The sequence below is a fragment of the Mesoplodon densirostris genome, chromosome 15, assembly GCF_025265405.1.
Source record: "Mesoplodon densirostris isolate mMesDen1 chromosome 15, mMesDen1 primary haplotype, whole genome shotgun sequence".
NCBI lineage: Eukaryota > Metazoa > Chordata > Mammalia > Artiodactyla > Ziphiidae > Mesoplodon > Mesoplodon densirostris.
In genome coordinates, this window is record NC_082675.1 from 70,640,189 (window position 1) to 70,659,855 (window position 19,667).

Here is a 19,667-nt window from a genome sequence, read left to right on the forward strand (position 1 = left end):
CCAATAGTATATATAAAACTGGCTGGCTACTTACCCTATCATAACCAGATTTTACAAATGCCATCTCTACCTTATAATTTTAATTGTAGGCAAAAATCACTGCTGAATTCTGTTTAATGCACTTTTGTTTACATACCCTAATTTGCCCTTTTAAAACTAAGGCATTTTCAAGGAGTCAGTACATTAGAATTTCATAATTTATATATTTTATAGAACTCAAATTAGACTGCCATATTAGACAGAACTAGGCATATGATGTTTGTTATATAAAAACAGAATTATGAATTTCTATGATTGCTTCACATCTAAACTAATCACTTCAAACCAATTCAAGGTAAAAGATCTAAAAATCAAATCCTAGTTCTAGGTCTCAAAATTCAACACTCCGAAAGGAATTACAATACCACTAGCTTGAATATCTTATTAAAAGAATGTGATACAGTTAAGATAAAAACCTATCTGCAGGAACCTCAAAAAAATAGAAACCTCATTGTCTAATTTATTTACTCTATGCTCAAAATAACTTCTCCAAATGAAGTATTTGGCAATTTATATTACTAATCTAGTTCAATCTAGAAGCTATGCAAAAGGTAGCAAAATTGGAATAATCATTTTTGCCTATGTATTTTATGCCAACTATCTCCTCAACAATAATAGCTCACTAGCAGTCATCTGCCATATGTACATCAAAATATAATTAAATCAACATCTTTCCTTTACTTAAAAACCTGAATCTAAACTGGAATGGTCAGGATGACAGATCATGATTTCAAAACACATTAATACCGAAGTTGTCTCTTTACTATTTTCCTGCGTTTACTCAATGCACAGTCCTGTATTTTGAAATCCTGTTAGTGGGACAGTAGTCAAATATTATCTCAACTCTTACGTTCAGGATAAAGAAGGGGGAGAGACAACTAATGTCTTAGTGTCATCAAAAACGTCCAGCACCGATTGTCAGGTGACAAGAGGATAATGTGAAAAACAGTGTAAACATTTGGAGAAGTAACCTCCAAAATAATTTTAACACTTCCTGTCTCTGAAAGCTAGAAGGAAGGTAAAAACCCTCAAAAGATCTGGGTTAAAATGACATAAGTGGGGTTTTTTTTTGGTGGGGGCGGGAGATGATTTAGCTTTCTTGACATATTCTTTTCACTTGAAAACAATCTCATAAACGTTAATTAAAGAAGGAAAACTTACAACGACTCAACATGCCGAAGAATAAGAAGCAACTAATCTGGTTACTTCAGCTTTAAAACTCTAGGTTGCCAATATCTCTACAACCAGATAAACACCCAGTAAATATAATTACTACTGTTTTTAAAATCTGTGACTGAACTTAAGTGCAGAAAACAATTAAATTCCTGTTAAAATGACCATAATTGGCTACTCGGTTTGTCTTTAACCAAAGTATTTGTTCACAGACTATATTGAGAATGATTTGACAAGGAAAAGATGAGGATAAAATTTACTAAATACCATCTGTTCTCAATGAGACAACTCAGATTTTCAATATGGAACTAATATTATTAGTTATTCCACTTTCTTTATCTTTTGGGCTTTTTGAAGCAAACTTTCTTACCCAATTATATACTTGCAAATTTTTCGATTAATAAAAATCTTTACAAGGAAACGATTTTAACATCACCAAAAAGCCAAAGGACAAGATGTTCAAGACTTTAGACAGTATCTAAGAAAGAACACAATCAGGGAATGGCTCTGTCAAGGTGGGCAAAGTTCAGAATGGCAGAATTCCTTCCCTGTTGGAATGAATATACTAAAACTGCCGGTGGTTTGGTGGCTATCACTGGGTGCAGTAGTAAAACAGAAGGGAAAAGCCTGGCACAGAAAGCTGAATGGCCCAAAGAAAACCTAAGTGGTGACAAGAGCCTAAAGGCACATGCAGGTACGCATCTTTTATATTGGATGTGATACACTTACATGGCCCCTGTTGAATCTCTTGGGGACCAACAGTAAAGCAAGTTTAGAACTTCAAATCTTGAGACATCTATAGCAAGATGCTGATCCAATGTGGCTCCAAATATCTTCTGTTTTCCTGGCTCACCTGAAGAGGAAAAAACACTACAGAGGATGTGGGAACTGAATTACTTTATGTAGTTTCTTCTAGAGCAACTGTCTGAAAGTTTTGGCCCAATCCTTTTTGAAGTCTGGAGATGAGACACTTGAGGGACTAGCGAAAAACAAAATTCAAATGAAAAGGTGGAGTGAGACATCTAAAAGGGGAATACGAGAGCAAAAGATACTGGCCGTAGGTAAATCAGTGTTTCTAATCCTTAAGTGGGAGGAGGCAGAGAAAGGAGAGAAAAAATGCACCGATGTTTCTCCCTCCGCTCCCTCACCCCAATTGCTACTAAAATTTCACAAAGTACCTAAACTTTTTGACCACAATTAGGGAGTGAGTGAGCAAGACTACTTGGAAAGTTTAAGCGTTTTGTCAAGTCTCCCTCCCCTGGCTAAATGGCATTATTAAGCAGCAGGGAGGCCTTTCAGATAATACTTTTTTTTCTAAGAAAAGATTCTGGTGGAACACAGCTTGAAACAATAAAGGAAGAGAAAAATAAATGCAATCTATACAAAAATGGAAGTCACCGGACAATATACCATATTGACAAAGTTTATTTACTTCTGTTTTTCCAAAGGGGAGGGACTGCTTTCTTGTAATAAGAAATCAGAACAAAAAGTAGTTTCCAAATAATAGAAAATATTTTTAAACTAAGCAACACAAACTGCATGCTTCATCCCCTTAGGAAATATTATCCCTGGAAAGATAATCTTTAAAAAACTAAGAAGAGCAGAACCAAGTCTGACGTACATTACCACACAAAAGCATAAAAGTGGAGTCCATATAATTAATTTTAGATTTTTTAGTTAACTTAATTTTTTTCTTAAAACATTTTACCTAAATGTTGTCTTATCAGAGTTATTCTCCAGCATTCATGTAACAGCCTAGGATATAAAACAATTTTCTTTCCCAATATATTCCATTTTAACCAGAGTTTACTTGAACTATATCTGGTAAAGATACCAGAATTTTCTGAAAAATAAGATTGGAGAACCAGTTAGATCCTTACCTGACGTGGCTGTTCATTCATTCGTTGTGGATCTGATTTCACTTTATTACTAGGATGATTTGTGACTTTGGTTACCGGTTGTTTGAAAATTGATGCTGTTTGTCTAATTGGCAATGTTGTATTCAAGTCTGGCTTACCCTGTGGATATAAGTGCGTTTTAATTAATAAATATTATATATAAATACAATTAGATGAATTTTTATTAATTCAATATGTCTTACTTTAACTTGGATTATTCCAAACTTCTCAATCTCAGCATTTTAAATACTCTGGAGTACACTTTAATCACTTTATTATGTAAGACTTATGCAAAGTTTTCTCATAATAAAAAGCTTTCTGTATTCTTTTAAATGTAAGAAAATTCTCTATATTAAAATTCATAATTAATTTGATTAGCAAGATACTAGGAACTTTTAGGTGAACAAATATGTTTAAGGTTACGTTACACAAAAGGAAGGAGGGTTTTCAGGACAATAATCAAAAAGCAGTCATTTCTACATTCTGAGAATGGAGGAAACTAACAGCGCACTTGGCCATTAAAATATAAATAACCTCGTGAGCTGTCAGGGGGTCAGGCTTACATAAAACCACAAAGGTTAACCTTCCCTTTTATATTAAAAAAAAATTAGAAATGAAAGTTGTAATTCCACAGAGCTCAATTTAGAAAAATGTAATAAAATAGGAAATATTCTTTAATATTTTATAGCACATTTAATGCTTTTTAAAAAAAACTTAAAATTGAAGTTTCAGAAGGGCAGGCAATATACTTATATATTTTTAATCAACCAGTAAAAAAATTAAGTTATGTTCTAATGAAAAGCAAATGTGGCACAGAATTGCTATTAAGCTCATTTGAAATACTCTAACATCGGGTGGGGTCAGAGGCGAGGAAAAAGGGGAAGAAAAAGAACAAAATGTGATTTAATCACTGTGTATTCTGAGTCTGGCAAAAAACATAAAGGCTCAAATACACCTGAAAGCAATACACATCAGATAATTTTAGTATACAAGTATACTTGATAAATCATCTACAAGATATTCAATGAACTTTTATAACTATCTCCAAATAAAAATTATATCAACTTTGAGACTCCAGAACAGCAGTTCTCAACCTTGGGCATGCATCAGAGTCACCCAGAGGGCTGATTAAAGCAGATTATTGGGCCTCACTCCCAGAAATTCTGATTCAGGAGGTCTGAGGTAGGACCTGGGAAACTGCATTTCTATTAAGGTCCAGGTGATGCTGATGCTGGTCCAGGGACCACATTTGGACAACTACTGCTCTAAAACAAAGACTGCAAGTTGGTGGCGGGGAGACCAGGTCTAACCCATAGATGTGTTTTGTTCAGTTTTTAGTTTCCTTAGTAAATTAAGCCAACATCTACAAATAAAATTCACATAAAAGGCAGAATTCTAGCTTCTCTTAAAAACTCAAAGATCTAGAAATACTGGACTGATGTGGCCAAGCAGGCCATTATTGATTAGTAATGGCTGCCACTAGAGGTGTCAAGGTTTGTTCTTTTGCAAGTCTTCAATTCACACTTGCAAAGCTGTCTGAGCCCTACAGGTACTGAGTTTGTGATCTCTGCTTAAAGAATATCAGGATGACTAGAAAGGTAAGGATCACAATAAATTAATCTGATCATTATTACAATTACAGTATTATATGGACTATTAAATATGCCTCTACCCCCAGCCCCAAACACACACACACACACACACACACACACACACACACACATATCTTTTGTACCTACTGGGCATGCTTGTCATTTCTTGCACTCAATTTTCTCCCCATGTATGTGCTTACCTTTAAGAGACATATTCATCTTTAATAACTCTAATATTATTTCTCAGGCATTTCACTTTCTTATCTTTATGGTTTTCCAAAAAACTTAGAGCTGTGGAAACTTGACCAACAGGCTGCAAAATAACCACTTAGGATGCCATCTCTGAAAAGTGTAAGGCCCAGAAATGTGTATTTTTTAAAGCTCTCCTGGTAATTCTGTGATGCGCAGGTTTGGATCCCTCTGATTTATGACATCTAGAGCATTCTGAGGCCCTAAGTGAAGCCATCCAACCTATAACATAGTCAATATTCAATCCTAAAGAAGCTTAACACATAAATGCTTATGAAGAACTTATCCTGTCACTAATTAGTTATAATTAGTATCTTCCACTAAACAATATCTTGTTTGGTTTTTAATGTTTTTGTTCTTTAATAAAGAACAATAAACTCTGCTGGTATTATAACGAAGATGGCATCAGTAGACAAAGAAGTATATAACAACTGTTTGTATGAGCAAACACAGTCGAGCCTGTAAGTTTCTCATTGTTACAAAGAATGACTGGAGGAAGCACAGACTAGCCTAAACTATTCAAAACAATAAAATCCTGAATCCACACAGATTGGAAGGAAGCATGGAACACGTAAAACGACCTGTGCTACAATGGTTAGATTGATATTTTTTTCATTAACTTATGTTTGTGGTACAATTAATAAAAATTTATTTATGGCTAAAAGTATTCAAAATATACCATTAACTTCCATTGTCTGACAATGAGACAATTCATTTCCCAGTGGCATGGAATGAGATTATTCAAGAGTGTGCTGCCTTGCTCTTCTGTTGATCTTATTTTGGTTTTTATTATTTTTTCTCTTTTAAACTGGTCTGAAAGCTCTGAAGACAGAAATAATTTTTTACTAATTAATTTTGTATTCTACAGCAGTATCGTGTAGGATAATCTGAGAAGCTGGATGAACTGGTTTTCCCAGAAACTGTCACAAAAACAGTAAATTTTATTACCATTCTCCCCTGAGGACTGTCCAAGAGTCACTGTTAATTCACGCCCAGTTGTTGTCTGAGTTTTTCTAAATAACTACCAATCTGCCATGAACTTAGGAGTTACAAAGCAAACACTTTTTTTATGGGACAAGTTAAAGCTATTCATGTATTTGAAATCCTCCCTTTCAATACAAGAAAAAGTAAAATAGAAGTCCCTTATATCATAAAACTAAACTGACAAACACACACATTCTAATAAAGTTTCCAACCTTTGATAAATCTTCTCAGTATACAGGCTAGCGCTCAAATCAAAATTTAATGTATTTTATAATAATGTGTATATTAAGCTGGAAGTATTCAAATAACTCAAATAATTGTTGAGGGTTTATTCTATCCCCCTGGGATGAATACAAAAATAAATCTTTTAAAAAAATTTTAAACTTTTACTTCATCTCTTTCCAATAAATATCTGAGATGGCTCTTAAAACTCACAAAGGACAAATATGCAATAAATTAATTTTTAAAAATCAAGGAGAAAACAAATTTCCTTTTGAAACGGTTAACAGTGATTGATACTAGAGCTGAGCATCAAATGTGGATCTGAACTTTCTAGGAGTGTGGATGAAAAAAGAAATATTAAATTACATAGATATCACACTCAGAAGGGAGGAAGCATACCAATTAATGAGGAAAACAAAAGCTGTCCTGGTATTAAACCTAGAAAAAAAATTAAATACACTTAACATCAGAACAAATATTTAGCAGATTTCAAATGCTTTTTCCTTTTCTAATGACCTTCCATAAAAGCCAAGAACATATTTAAAGGACAACTCAGTCAAGATGAATCTGAAAAGGACTAAACCAGTGTGGTCGGATTACTGTGTAAACTTTCAGTGATCTAATGTGATTAAGGCTAGAAAAGAGGATAACTAAAGAGGTGATGCAGAGCATGTTTCATAAACCGGTCGTTTTCAAATACTGTTTCATTCCTACCCTTAAAAATTTTTTGCAAATATATATACCCCACCTACATTTTGAAGTATTTCACATTTTAATGTAAAGAGTTGGGGAGCGGGGGTGGGGAATGAATTGGGAGATTGGGATTGACATGTATACACTAATATGTATAAAATAGATGACTAATAAGAACCTGCTGTATAAAAAAAATAAATTAAAAAAAAAAGGCCTCCCTGGTGGCGCAGTGGTTAAGAGTCCGCCTGCCGATGCAGGGGATACGGGTTCGTGCCCCGGTCTGGGAGGATCCCATATGCCGCGGAGCGGCTGGGCCCGTGAGCCATGGCCGCTGGGCATGCGCATCCGGAGCCTGTGCTCCGCAACGGGAGAGGCCACAACAGTGAGAGGCCCACATACCGCAAAAAATAAATAAATAAATAAATAAAAAATAAAAAAATTAAATAAATAAAAAAAAAAAAAAAAAAAGAGTTGGGGAGGATGAGCTTACTAAGGTATTTTAAATACTGACACTTTAATAATAAACTGTTACATCATGTTAAATGTAGCTAACAGAATCTAAATATACCCACCATCAGCCATGTACACATAAACAAAATCTTCAATACATTTATTATACTCCTTTTTCCTGTTGAACAATTCCATTCCCAGAATTATTTATTTTAAACTTGAAAACCTTTCATTAATCATTTATACATCATAAAGTTATATTTTTAACTTTCTGTGACCTTAAAGTTCTTAGTGATAAAAAAAATTTTTTTTCTGGTTTATTACAATTATTAGTATATAACTGACCAAAAACAGTAAATTATACATTTTAATAATTAGTAAACATAAGAGATAAAAACTATACATGAAAATTTTTTACTTAAAATTTAACTCCATAGCCTTAGATGAGTAGTCCTAATTGCTAGAACAGAATAAGATTTAATATCGATTCTATTCCTATTCTTCATTTTTTGATAGATATAATACTAAGAAACTTTGTTCGCATAAATGAATAGTTTTAGTCTGTCAATTTTTTGGACTTCTTTTGAGTTATATGTCAAAATATCACATAGCGAACCATCAAAAATTTCAATAATTGACATCTACATTAAGTCCTCTGTAAATTTTATTGCGGGCAAAGAACTGTACTAGTAGAAAGACTTGACAATTACCAAGTCATTCATTTTCTCAGTATCAACACCAATATTTCAAATTGTCCCTTTATTGGAGGTCAAACATTTTATGCCATGGTAAAATTGCACACAAGCGAGAAGAGTATTACTCTTCTATGAAATGGGAGAGAGTTGACTATGGAAGAGGAACTGGGGAAAAAAGAACCTGTACCTCTATCTCAGGTACATTCTCAGAACCTAAGGATACAGAAATAATTCCTTTAAAACCACCCATGCTGTGTATACCATGTTAAGCCTCCACATAGCATAGTTTGAACAGCAGGAACTTAAACTATATATTCTAAATACCACTTTCCTCAGCCTAGCTTTGAAACTGTATGATAGTTCAGAACTGTACATATTCTATAAAAAGCGCCTAGGGGATTCATTTTATCTTTAAAATGCATGCAAATTTTGCATTTTATTTTAGAAATTAGCCATGTTTGTTTTAATGTAAAAATGTTGCTCTCCTACCCAAAATGCTTCAACAAAACTGGACACCTCCAATGGAATACTACTCAGCCAGAAAAGAATGAAATTTTGCCATTTGCAGCAACATGGATGGACTTGGAGGGCATTATGCTATCTGAAATAAGTCAGACAGAGAAAGACAAATACTGTATGATATCACTTGTATGTGGAATCTAAAAAATACAACAAACTAGTGAACATAACAAGAAAGAAGCAGACTCACAGATACACAGAACAAACTAGTGGTTACCAGTGGGGAGAGGGAAGGGGGGAGGGGCAATATAGGGGTAGGGGACTAAGAGGTACAAACTATTACGTATAAAATAAGCTACAAGGATATACTGTACAACATGGCGAATACAGCCAATATTTTATAATGGCTATAAACGTAGTAACCTTCAAAAACTGTGAATCATATATTATACACCTGTAACTTATATAATATTGTACAGCAATTATACTTCAATTTAAAAAAACAACAACAAACACAAAAGGAAAAAAAAGAAAACTGATCATTTAAGTATCATTTTAATTCTGTGGCTCTGTATATCCCCAAGAGATATTCATGCCCCAATTTGAGAAGCAAAGACTTTATTTTTCTAAGGTCACTTTCCTCATCTGTAAATGAGGGTAAATACAATAACTATTCATACGATTCTTATAAAGATCAAACAAGATAATTCATGTATGATAACGAAAGCTCATGCAGCTTTCATTCAGTCACTGAACGAACACTGAGTGCCTACTATCTGCCAGGTACTGACCGTATGCTGGGTACAGTATCACTCACAAAACACCAAAATCCCTCAGAGCTTACATTCTCAGGGTAGGGATAAGACGACAATTAAGAAAATAGGTGTAGAGTTTATAGTTATGTTGGCACATGAATTCTGAAGAAATAGGAGCTATTTTTATTATCAGCACTAACATGTTATTGAACATGCTACTAAAATTTAGAAACTTGACCTATTAAGCTTTCTCATAAGGAAAGCCATCTGCTGCTTCACACAAAGAGGAGCCTGAGTGGTATCTTCAGGTCGAAACAAGATTATCCTCAAAACGTAATTTCGGATTTTCTCCAGAATATGCACAGTAGCCAACAGCTAATGCGTTTCCACAAAAATCAAAAGCCAACAATGCAAAGTGCTTTACAACCCTTCAGTTTTTTATATAATTCACACACCATAAAATTCACCATTTTAAAGTATACAACTCAGTGGGGTTTTAGTAGATTCAGAAGGTTGTGCAAGCTTCACAGGTTTCTGCAGAAAGTAAAGAAAAATATACCTGGGATCTATGATTTTGTACCGAAAATCCACTTCATGTAATATCCTAAATGAGGAATAAGATATTACCTTTTTAAGGAGATCAATGGAATATTAAAAAAATAATGAAATGGGTGTACTATACTTTGAGCTCATTAAAAAAGGACATATACTTGTAGTTAACTGAAGAAGTGGAGGTTTGAAATTCATCATTGAAATCAAGTTTTGAAGAGTTTTGTTTGAAAAAATAACTCCTTGGAGCTTTAGTTAATATGGGTTCATTAAAGGACAGATGGCAAAAGATTAATGAGTTTCAACCAGAACAGCTCTACTCAAACTAAGGCATCAACTGCATGGAATTCATTATCTCCTTTACATCTATGTTGGCACTAGCTGAGTACACATCCCTAGAATTATGGAAACAGTCACCCAAGTAGTTTTCTGTAGGGCTTCATTCTCTCGTTGACCTACAGTCTACAAAGTCAGCTAACTCTTCAAGACCTATAAAACTTGGCGAAATTCACTCAATTGTTGACAGAAAACCAGGCATCCAAAATAAATCTTGACAAAACCATACCATGGGCACCTATGTCCCCAAATCCACCTTCATTATTAGTACAAAGGCCAAGCCAGACCCTCCCAAAAGCTCTATTGTACTTTGATACCTTTGAGGTACTAACTTATAACATGCTAAACATGCTCTCATACTGAACAGTATACTCTCATCAGCAAGTCTATTGCTAACATGGCTAAAGTTCTTCTGTTCACTTTTTGCTTCCTAGCAATCTTTATACAATCCATACCTAAATACCTACCTCAAATCAGCCAAAAAATGGAACAGTGTTGTTAGTTGTTAATAACTTGTTATCTTCAGTCATCAGCTAAAGATAAATAAATATCCTTTATTTATTTAAGGATATTTCTGCATATGAGAAAATCAGAAGTTCTCTGGAATACTAAATACAGTAGACCTTTGAACGACGTGGGAGTTTAGGTGTCAACCCTCCGCACAAATGAAAATCGGCATATAACTTATAGTCAGCCCTCTGGATCCGTGGTCCTGCATCCATGGATTCAACCAACTGCTGATCGTGTAGTACTGCCGTATTTACTATGGAAAAAAATCTGCATATAAGTGGATGCATGCAGTTCAAATGTGTTGTTCAAAGGTCAACTGTAGTTCTAGTGTCTTTTTTTTTTCTTTTTTTTTTTTTTTTTGCGGTACACGGGCCTCTCACTGCCGTGGCCTCTCCCGTTGCAGAGCACAGGCTCCGGACGTGCAGGCTCAGCGGCCATGGCTCACGGGCCCAGCCGCTCCGCGGCATGTGGGATCTTCCCAGACCGGGGCGCGAAGCCGTGTCCCCTGCATCGGCAGGCGGACTCTCAACCACTGCACCACCAGGGAAGCCCCTCTAGTGTCTCTTGCTACATCTTACTCTTTCTTTATTCATTAAATGACCACTGTCCAAGGCATCATCATCCCAGCCTGGGTAAATAGCCTCCTGCTATAACTGGCCCCCAGCTCTCACTTCTGCACCTCTACAGTATATTCTCCACACAGCAGCCAGAGAGCATATCGCTCCCTACATAAAGGCCACAAATAAGCATTCCATACCACTCCTTATGGTGGCTTCCCAAGTCCTGTCATTAGGTTTGTCTTCTTCCTTGACCTCACCAAGTACCCCCTCCCACTCACTAACCTCCAGCCACCATGGCCTACTTTCTCCCCTTATATGCTAAATGTAACCAGCCTTAAGGATTTTGCACTGGCTATTCCCTCTGGTTTTTAAAAAGCTGGCTCCTTCTCATTCAGACCTTGGTCAAAAATCACACCCTCCAAAAAGCTTTCCTGATCACTCAACCTAAAATAGCCACCTAGTCAATCTCAACCATTCTTACTTAATTTACTGTGTAGCATTTAATACTTAAATTGTGTATTAGTTTGTCATACCACTAGAATAATAAGCTCCACAAACACATCATCTTCCTCTACTATATTTCCAGAATCTGGAATAATGTCTGAGCACACAGAATGTGCTAAAAATTTTTTGTCAAATAAATGATGCATAAGGTGTCTGTTACATGTAAGGTCTTGTTATGCAGCCCTTACTCCTGAATACTCTGTCAGCCTGAAACGTACCCATGCTACGTTAAGTGGAAATTACTAACTCAACATGGTCTACAATATACATGTCAAAATTATTAAGCATAGTCATCTGTATATACCTCAAGATTACCAATGTAAAATAATCCCCAGACTTGTTCATTTATTAGTATTTAACATGAAGTTATGCTTGTAGATACACAGCCAGTCCTACACAAACATCCCATAGGAAAATAAATCCTCAGATGGTGTTTTTGGCAAAGTCACTGTCAATTATAGAGATGTTACACCATGAAATAATGGGAAATAAAGAGTACAAAAAACTTATAACTCAGGGCTTCCCTGGTGGCGCAGTGGTTGCGAATCCGCCTGCCGATGCAGGGGACACGGGTTCATGCCCCGGTCCGGGAAGATCCCACATGCCGCGGAGCAGCTGGGCCCGTGAGCCATGGCCGCTGCTCATGCGCGTCGGAGCCTGTGCTCCGCAACGGGAGAGGCCACACCAGTGAGAAGCCCGTGTACCGCAAAAAAAACCCAAAAAAAACCCTTATAACTCAGCAGACTGCCAACATGAGATTAAGACATCAAAACAAACTATGTACACTGGCAGAAAGCATGCCATATTGCTCCTAGAGAGCCACGGTTTAGGAAAAATGTTCTTCATTATGGATCTGAAAACTTCAATCATCTCACTATAACTTACTGGCCATAACAACTTCTCATCTGTATAGTAAAATAACCTAAAATTTAGCAGTGGTCTAGATAAAGGAGACTGGTATGGAGATTAAAACCTTGGGCCAAAGTGTAAGGTCAATAGGATGTCAACAGATAAGTTATAGAGATGAGACAGGTGATCTCTTGGTTGTTACACCAACTCAAAGTAACCCCCTCCCCAAACCTGCTCTTCTTGTCCTACTTCCTACTGACCCCCAAGTCACCCCCAAGTGACTCAAGCCAGAATTGTAGCTAGCACCAACAATTCCCTCTCTCTACAATCATCAGGTACTCATATCTACTAATTTCTGTTGACTGAGTCTCACACATTTTCATACCTCCTAATACAGCATTAATTCAAGCCATCATTATTTTTCTGGACTAAAACAAGTCAAACTGCTCTCCCTACTTCCAGTCTTCCCTTTTCCCAAATCACACCTACTGGATATTCACCTATCCAATACCCAATCTGACTTCCAACATTACCACCAGCTCACTTAAGTTTCTCAACTTGCACAAATATTGCTCCCAAGATATATTAGCTCTCTACAAGAATTTGTTATTATTTTGTTGAAGATAATTAAAGCAAACACCTGCTAGATGGTTTGATTAAGTACTTAGGACACAACCATACAGAATCCAATGCTGTGTTTATAATCACAATAGCATACTACCATAAACCAAGGTAATTCATGAGAAAATAATGGCAGACTTATACAATTAATTCCTTCAAGAGAACATAATGCTCTTTATTTCCAAATGTTTCAAATTTGTGAAATGTGATGAAAGAACTGAGTCTTTCCAAGGTATTAGCAGAATTGACAAGTCAGGCTAAAATATTAATTTGTTCCATACCAGATTCATATTGTGAGCAAGCTGTAAAATATATGCCACATTAATGTTAGGGAACTTGAATTTTATTAGTTTTGTAGATTTAATTCATAAACATTTCAGTGTTGTTAAGAGCTGGAAACACAAGGAATTCAGTTTAATATTTACACATCTGAAACATTAAAATAAATTTCTAGCAAGAAAACCAAGCTACTCAAGTTCCTTAAACATATCCTGCACTGAGAAACACCGTACTCTTCTTTACCCAATCTTAAGACTGTTCTCTAATTTTTAAAGAAATGTATCTTTTTAAGAAATTAATTTCCTTCATAAAATGTTGAGGATCATATCTATAAAACACTGAAACATCTCCTCTTTGAAAAAGCAAAGCCTGCATAAATACCTAGACAATATTCAGCTTTTGAAGCAAAAGTTGTATTGAGAGGCATAGGTCTAGAACTGTGCAGTCCAATATGGTAGCCACTAGGCACATATGGCTACTTAAATTTTAAATAAAACTAAAAGTTCAGTTATTCAATCACACTAGCCACATTTCAAGTACTCAGCAGCCAAATGTGGCTGGTGGCTAAAATATCTCCATCGTCACAGAAACTGCTATTGATAGTGCTGCTCTACAACTTCTCTCTCTGAGTAAGCTTTGAGAAAGCTACTCATGACTTCAAATATCAGCTCTAGGTTGATGACTTCCAAATCTTTCTCTAGTCTTTTTCCATTAATCTAATGGAATATCTTTAGTAACATACTTGATATTTGAATTCTACTTTATCAGCTGAAGAGATGGAAGTAGCGGCTGGAAATAATCAAGGCAGTGGCAAGAAAATCAATAAGGTACAATGTAATCAAGAATGGAACAGATTTTCAGGGTAAGGTTAAGACTGAGTTTGAGACAAATGGGAATAGGTACTGCAAAAACCTTAGTAAGTATCAATCGAAAGATAATTTCCACTCCATTGTACCCACTAATCCTCAAAGAATTTAAAACCATTTTGCAAAGATCTTCAAAAGATATTTTTCCAAACACACATGAAGATATTCACCCAGTAAATTCCCCTTTGATATAAAAGATACATTAAAATCACAATTTATAATCAGTCAATATAAACTACAATTCAGCCTGTTTCAAAGTTTATTTTGTTCATTACATTTCTAATTCTTTAAAGATACGAGTCTTTAAAAAAATTTCACTCCTAGGTATACAGCCAAAGAAAATGAAAGCACTAATTTGAAAAGATACATGCACCCCAATGTTCACAAGCAGCATTATTTACACTAGCCAAGATATGGAAGCAATCTAAGCACCCATCAACAGATGAATGGATAAAGAAGATGTGATATATAAAGATATACATATAGATAGATATACACACACACACACACACACACCCCTGAATACTACTCAGCCATAAAAAAAAGAATGAAATTTTGCCACTTGCAACAATATGGATGGACCTGGAGGGTATTACGCTAAGTGAAATAAGTCAGACAGAGAAAGACAAACACTGTATGTTATCATTTACATGTGGAATCTAAAAAATAAGACAAACCAGTGAATACTAAGAAATAATAATACAATTAATAAAGCACTTCAGCCAGGTTCACAACTACATAGCTAAACACTACCTCAGATTCCTGTTTATCACTTTAAATCTCTCAATTTTCTTTATACTGTATTATTATAAAAAATACTTAATATAGTTATTATTAATTACCCACAAACATGTTTTCTGCTTTATAGAGATATTTAATGTTGGTGTTACTCCAAAAGAGAGCGTACTTAAAAAAAAAAAAAAAAAAAAAAAAAAGGAGAAACTCCATCTTCTGTCTACTCAACTAAAATAAAATCAGATACAAAAATAAATCAGGCCCCCCAAAATTCAGAGAGAGAGCTTCAGAAAACAATGATAATAAAAGGCATTTCCAAAATATGTATGGTATATTAATTTATTCAGTAAACATTTATGACCACTGTAAACTTCTGGAATGAGGTGAATAATACACAAACATTCAGCAAACATTTATTAAGTACCTACCGTATGCTAGGCTTTGGACTAAATATACCAAAACAAAACAAAAGACATGGACCCTGCCCTCAGGGAGCTCACACTCTAGCTGAAGCTGACAAACAATCACAAATACAATGGCCAAGCACCAGGGAGGCATTATGGAAGGAAGGACTGGTTCTGCCTGGAGGATGCAGAGCGGGCTTCACAGAGACGGAGACAATGGAGCTGGGCCTTGGATGAGGAGCAGTTCACCAGATGGAGGGGAAGGGGGAAGCACATTCCAAGCAGAGGAAACAGCACATGAGCAAGCAGAATCTTGAAAGCACATGCCACGGTGCAGGATGACGAGCGGTCCAGCGCAGCTAGAGCGGAAAGGTGCATACAAACTAAAGAGACGAATTAGTTTTAGGTTTTTAGTGAATCATAACTACCAGGAAGTATATCTTCATATTACACTTAGCGCAGCTTAACTGTGATTCTGGTAACAACAGAGTAGCTTGAAAGCATTCCATTCATTTCATAAATATTTAAGCCCCTTCAAAAGACAGCCAGCACTGTTCAGAGTTTTAAAAAGGCAGTTTCAGAAAAATAAATCGTAATTTTCCTCCGTACATTTAAGCAGCAGAATAAGCCCAGAATAAAGACTTTCTTAAGCTGAAATCACCCAGCTTCGCCTCTACACACTCAAGGTCCCAACCTGAGCGCCCCTGACTCCTACCACTACCTCGTATCGTCCTTAACACCTTTAGAACCATCAACCCACGGTAACACCATAGTTAAGCGATACGGAGGCAATTCCAGCCTTCCCTTCCCGCTCTGCCTCTAAACATGGTACTTGCCGATGCCCCTTTGGAAACCATGCCAGGTAACTAACGCAGTATGTGAGGAAACAGTGCATTCTCACCTCCACACCATTTTTTTGGAAATCAAACTATTGTTTAAAAAAAAAAAAAAAAAGACAACTGTTAAGCTAAATTCTGAAAAAAAAAAAAAGAGGGATATGAAGCAGAGACCCCATATTCTCCAGGAAAAGTAAAAGGTGAGGAGGAAGAGAGCTTGGGTCAGAAAAGTTTCCTACACTGGCCACCAGACAACACTGTTCACTGAGGTAGCTCGCTGCTTAGGAAGCTACAACGGGAACAGGAAAGGAACTTGCTAGGTGATTTCACATAAATTCCTGTTTACTCCTCACAACAACTAAAGGAAAGATTTTATTACCTAAATTTTACACATGAGAAATCGGAGGCCATCAGAGGTTAGTAAAGTGGCCCATGACTGCATGAGCTGGTAAGTGGCAGAGCCAGCACATCAAACCGTGCCTGGCCCGGTTCCTCAAATGAACGCGGCACTCCCAAGGGGCACGCAGGGCTACATCGGCCAAATACCTAGAAAGAAGAGCCCTTCCTTTTCCCTCCACCATTTTCATGGTCAGTGTGACACAACGGTGGTGGCAACACACATACATGCGTTTCTCTGAAATTTAGAGGGAAAAAAACTGGGGGAAAAAAAAAAAGGTTATCTAAGATTAGTTGTTTCGGGGCCATGAGGAGGTGGGGAGCTTTTCTCTGTAAAGATACTGGGTGCTTTAATACAATTAAGTTAGCATCAGAATTCAAATGCTACTCATTTAAATTCCTGTACAATAAACCATCAACTAAGCAACTCAGTTAAAGTAAGAGCTAATGGAACAATCTCCAATCACAGTATTAGAATGAGAATATTATTCCTAAAGGTCACTATCCTCAACATCATCAAAAAGTCAAAATAAAAACTGCTCTTTCTCAAATCCTAATCCTGAAAATTAACAGGTAAGTATAAACGATGTGGTAGGTAAGGATACTTGCGCCACAATAAAATTTTGCCTCTTTTTGGGCAACAGGAACTATTTTAAGGGGGGGAATAAAGGAGACAATTAACATCAACAAAGAAATCTTTTGTAAATAGTCCCAATGGGCCAAAAGTGTGATGTATGTTGGCCTAGACAGATACTGAAACGTTGCTTTCAACTGTGCACAATTTTACTTAGGCTATCTCTCTGTAAGCCAACTACCAGAAAATTAATCAGATATATAAGTCAAAATGCTTTGGAGGGGGAGGAGAAAAAAAAACTGGAACATTCAGACAACCAAAATTCCAGTGACATAGTACAATGTAAGATACTTTGGGGAGAGCCTGTGGAATAGCACTCATTTGCTATAAGTAAATTAACCAACCTTATTTTGATTGAGAGGATCATTCCGCAGTCTCTGTTTGTTCTTCTGTAATTTACTAGGCATCATCTTTCCAGTTCTGAAGTCAAAACTGCTGAGGTCAACAGTATTTCCCAGGTACCTTGCCAACTGAGGTTTGCTTCTGAACTTCTTACCACTTGGACTAGAAGAAAGATAACATTAATTGTACAAAAGACAACAATATTTACCCTAGATCACTACATAAACCTTTTCTTCATGCCTTCTTTTCTGCTCCCAATTATTATCTCATCACGATTTTACATATTTTTTTTCAAAGAAATATTAGAAGTTTTAAAGGAACTTAATTATAACTTTTTATCTCCTGTAAAAAGAGATAATGTGCCACCTAATATAATACTCCACTAGGTACACCCCTGGAGCACATAACAGATGTGAATACCGATTACCCCACTGGTCACTCACCCAGCAACCATTAACAGAATCCCAACCCAAACAGCATGCACAACACAATGTGCACACTGCAAACGTCTTCAATCTTTCAAATTTTCCAAATTGATTCTTGAAATTTTTTTTTCTGTATTACATACACAATGCCAACAGTAATCACAAAGAACTTCAAAATAAATTGTTCTGAAGTCAACAAATCTTGTTAACAACACATTTACACAACACTTGGAACCCATATAATCTTTGCGCTACCGATTTGAACTCATAACATTCACAACAGAAAAAATAAATTATTGAATTTCTGACAATATTTAAATGCTCCCTAACGTTACTGAAAGGAGAAAACTAAGGCAAACATTTGCAAAAGTGTTTGTATGATGCTGACATGACTTTTGTTAGCCTAACTCTTATCTGAGAGAAGGATATCAAGACTAACTTACCTCCTATAAGAAAAACTGTCAAAGCTGGAAAATGACAGAAGTCCCGGAATTATATAGAGGGCTAAACTAAACTAGTCTTTCCTAAAAAAGTTTTTCCCATATTGCACTGAAATGTAAGAACAATTTTATAGGAAGAATACCCCGAAGTCTCATCTAAAAAATTTTCTGAACCAAATGTGCCAGAATAAACTGCAGTGGGATATGTCACCAGAAGAGAATTGTGAGAATTCTCAAACACCTCTCAAAGAAGCCAACATGTCATATTGAGAACTTAACCTTGCACCAACTGACTACAATAAAAGAAAAATAATTCAACAGGAAGACAAAAGAGAAAAGGCTGGAAAACCAAGCATTTTACATTTCCCTGGAACAGCAAAACTTCTCTCTGGGTCAAGTCCAAATCAACACACCCCAGTCTGTCACAAACTCCATGGTATTCTGCCACCACAGACTTCAACACAACTGAAGATCGTATCAACATTCTTTTTCCACAATCACATGACGTAGCTATTCCTGAAACACAATTCAAGGTATAGAATTCAGCCTACAGATGAAGATAACAACCAGTTAAGACCAGAATGTAACAGGATAGAAAGAACCAACAACAACCAGAACACAGCAGAGGAAAGAATATAGAATTATGTATAAATAAACCTCAACTCCCATTCTAATCCAGATTTCCAAATATGCTCGGTATCACAAAATAAAATAGCACGTAACCCTCAATACTGTTTAAAACTTGAATCATTTCTGCTCACTGCAAACTTCCACCCCCAAAACTGATCTTCTTGTGTTGCCCTCTATTGTAGCATCATTGTCTATTTAGCAACTAATCTTCAAGCTAGAAGGCCAAACACCATGTTCAATGCTCCATCCCTCAGCCCACACATCCAATACCAAGTTCTAAATGTTCAGAGACTCCCCAGTGCTGACAAAATAGTTTTGCATCCTTAACAGAACATCAAAAACCTTCCATCTGTTCAGGTTTTTTTTTTTCCCTGACTTTTTCCTACCAGCCTTTAACACACCTCATATTCTAAACTCAACGTCACCAAAATATGCCATGTACCTTTGACTTCCAGCCATGTCTTCCAGGTGGAAGGTTGAGCATAAGCAATATCCTGTCTATCATAAAACTATTAAATCCTCCAAGCCCAGCTGAAATGTCA

The 19,667-nt window shown here is 36.1% G+C and overlaps 1 protein-coding gene across 2 annotated transcripts in view; it reads right to left on the bottom strand.

The window, feature by feature from the left end:
- MBD2 (methyl-CpG binding domain protein 2) overlaps nucleotides 1–19,667 on the bottom strand; it is a 63,970-nt gene that overhangs the window by 32,201 nt on the left and 12,102 nt on the right. For both annotated transcript variants that reach the window (XM_060119085.1, XM_060119084.1), the window contains exons 2-3: nucleotides 17,633–17,792; nucleotides 3,093–3,230 (exon numbers count right to left, since the gene is read on the bottom strand). In XM_060119085.1, coding sequence (XP_059975068.1) covers nucleotides 3,093–3,230; nucleotides 17,633–17,792 — 298 coding nt within the window. The remainder of the gene's footprint in view (nucleotides 1–3,092; nucleotides 3,231–17,632; nucleotides 17,793–19,667) is intronic.